Source organism: Syzygium oleosum, unplaced genomic scaffold (genome assembly GCF_021117445.2).
Source record: "Syzygium oleosum isolate NSW1041296 unplaced genomic scaffold, Sole_v2.1 Sole_v2.08, whole genome shotgun sequence".
Lineage (NCBI taxonomy): Eukaryota > Viridiplantae > Streptophyta > Magnoliopsida > Myrtales > Myrtaceae > Syzygium > Syzygium oleosum.
The window spans coordinates 7,187,091-7,189,887 of NW_026607492.1; the positions used below are offsets into that span (position 1 = coordinate 7,187,091).

The window sequence follows — 2,797 nt, forward strand, 5'->3', positions numbered from 1 at the left end:
TTTTTTTTAATTCTTACACTTGTTTGTTAGATAGATCGCCTGTTCATGGAAGGAAAATTCATCCTTCAACCTACTGTTCCAAAGCAAAAAGGAATAAGTAAAGTCAACTATCTAACCTTATTTCAGCAAGACAGTGCCATATCTACCCATTCAGGCTATTTAGTATTGAGACTTGTCCCACACAAACCTCCAGGATTTTGGTCCAATTTCTTACCCGAAAGGGAAAACAAAGAGAAACTCTGGTAGAACAGACCATTATAAATACACGGGTGATACTAATATCATACTTTACGGGCTTTTAAATCGAAGCTAAGCTTCGACCAAAAAAAAAAAAAAACCCGAAGCTAAGCCCCACGGGCCCTTTCTCTCAGGCTCGTGAGGCCCGTTTGACACTTTTTAGCCACCAGCTCGAGCGAGCCATGGGACGAGCCGCCCTTAGCCAGAGCCACTTTCGCGCTATGCTCGAGATCCAGCACTTTCGCCTTCACCAACTTCCCGTGCTCCTCATCCTGCTCCATCACCCTCCTTATCGTCTTCTCAATCACCTCCCTACTGACCACCCCGTCGGGCCCCACCTCCCTCGAACGAGTGGCCACACCAAGGTGGTCGGAGAGCATGGCCGTGTTCATGCCCTGCTCCGCATAGAGCGGCCAGCATATCATGGGCACCCCGTTGATCACACTTTCCAGGGTTGAGTTCCACCCGCAGTGCGACAGGAATGCCCCAACCGACTCATGGGCCAGGACCTCGGTCTGCGGGGCCCACATCTCCACCACAAGGCCCACCTCGCGGGTCCTACTCACGAAACCATCGGGGAGGTAATCCGGCGTCCCGTCCTCGGTCCTCTTATCCTGACGGAAGTACGATCCGAACGAGCTGCTCTCGATGGGCGGCCGCACCACCCAAACGAATCTCTGCTGACTCAGTTCCAAGCCCCAAGCTAGCTCGGTGAGCTGATCAGCCGATAGGGTCCCACCACTGCCAAACGACACGTAAAGCACTGAACCGGTTGGTTGCAAGTCCAGGCAATCAAGTGCTGTGCTCCTGGAGATCGAATTTTCAACCTGTTTGACCGGCCGAATCAATGGACCAACTGGGTAGACCGGGACCGAGCTGAACCGGCCCAGCAAGTTCGGATCTCTCAGTGCTTTCAACGTCTTGGGCTCCAAATACTCCCAGGAGTTCACCAATATCCCATCGGCCTTTGCCATATCGAGCCCTATCTTCACATAATCGTCGTGAAGGACCCGGTCATCCGGTAGCAAGTACATGTCAACCGTGTCTTCGTACTCAAGCGTCGCGCATCCCGGGATGTACAGCGGCTTATGGAGATAGGCGTGGTCACGTCTGTTGGTTTCATCTTGATGCGGATAATACAATGACAAGGCAAGGAACCATGCATTGCTGGTGTTGAACATGTACTTCAACATGCCAAAATCGTCAGCTATCTCGAAAGCCTCGGTACCGAAGAGGTCGACCACGAGGGCTGAGGGGCTTGGCTTCAATCTTGCGACCTCCGCGCAGAGGATCGGCATGGCGTGGCGCATTATGAGGACCAGTTGCGAGACAATTGACATCGAGTCGGTGACCAGGTGAGAGATGTCTACCGGCGGGAGGAAGACGATATCGAGGAGGTCTTGGTAGGAGGAGTAGTGGGGGAGCTGGGACTGGGCAGCGGAAGCGTCAGTGGTCACGACAAAGATGGTGACGAGGAAGCGGTGGTGGACGGCAAAGCGCCGGCCGAGTTCAAGGACCGGGATGAGGTGTCCCATGCCGGGGCTAGCTAGGAGGGCTATGTGGGTTTTGGTAGGGACGACTTCCATGGCTACAGAAATATGAAGGGCGACAGAATTTCTGTATTCGGAAGAGAGGAGGGAAGCCACTGAGGTCTGTTTCTGCATGGGAGTTTGATATGGTATTTATAGAGAAAGATGCTGTAATTAATATTAGTTTATGTAGGAGCATCTAAGGTAATTTTTTGTAAACATAGATGTAATGTAGTATGGTTAGTCCTATTTTTTCAATTAGGGCTTTGCTATTATGACTAAGGGTTTTTGTTTACCTAGAATTTATCTAGCTCTAGTATGAGCTTTAAAAAAAAATCTTTTAGCTTTTATCCAAAATTGAAATATATTTTAAGTTTTAAAGATATATGGAAAACTTTAAAAGAATTTATGTGTTAATATAAGTATATGTTGAAATGCTGTGTTTACCGATAATAAATAAAAGTCAAAGTATCCAAAATTCAAAAATAAGAGAAAATGAAATAAAAAAGAGATAAATCAAAATCACTTCCAATAATATCTTTGGTTGTCTATTTAACCTGAATGGCAATCTCGTGAGCCAGCTGTTTGAAGACTGAGATTCTCATTGAAATTAGTATAGTAACATATGATACAACTTTCCTCAATGTTGGCACAATCAATTGGAATTGGACGCCACACATTCAAATTCCATTAACTACATGCAAACTATTTTATTCTATTAGAGTCATTTACACAAATTAAATGTCTGGACTTAACCGGTTCATGAGACTTGCAATGTGAGATAAAGGTTTCTAAGCAGTCGAGTTTCTATGTCCATGCCCCTTAATCATAAAAAAAAGAAAAAAGAAAAAAAAAGGGTAAATAATAAACATCCCTATAGTCTCCGAGTCATGTGTCTGGCCGCCAAAATTTAAATAAACTTTGTGTGCTCTCTATTTATGCATTTAAGTTGTGATGATCTGTACTACATAATAGTCATGAAATAACACTTGCAAGTTAAAGATGGTTTAGTTCCCCCAGAATCTAGAAAA

The 2,797-nt window shown here is 45.8% G+C and overlaps 1 protein-coding gene across 1 annotated transcript; it reads right to left on the bottom strand.

Moving 5' to 3' along the window:
- Positions 1-344: 344 nt before the first annotated feature.
- LOC115687620 (UDP-glycosyltransferase 72E3-like) lies at positions 345-1,823 on the bottom strand. The gene has a single exon (XM_030613261.1). It carries the CDS (start codon positions 1,821-1,823, stop codon positions 345-347), a length of 1,479 nt encoding a protein of 492 aa, XP_030469121.1.
- Between the last annotated feature and the right edge of the window lie 974 nt (positions 1,824-2,797).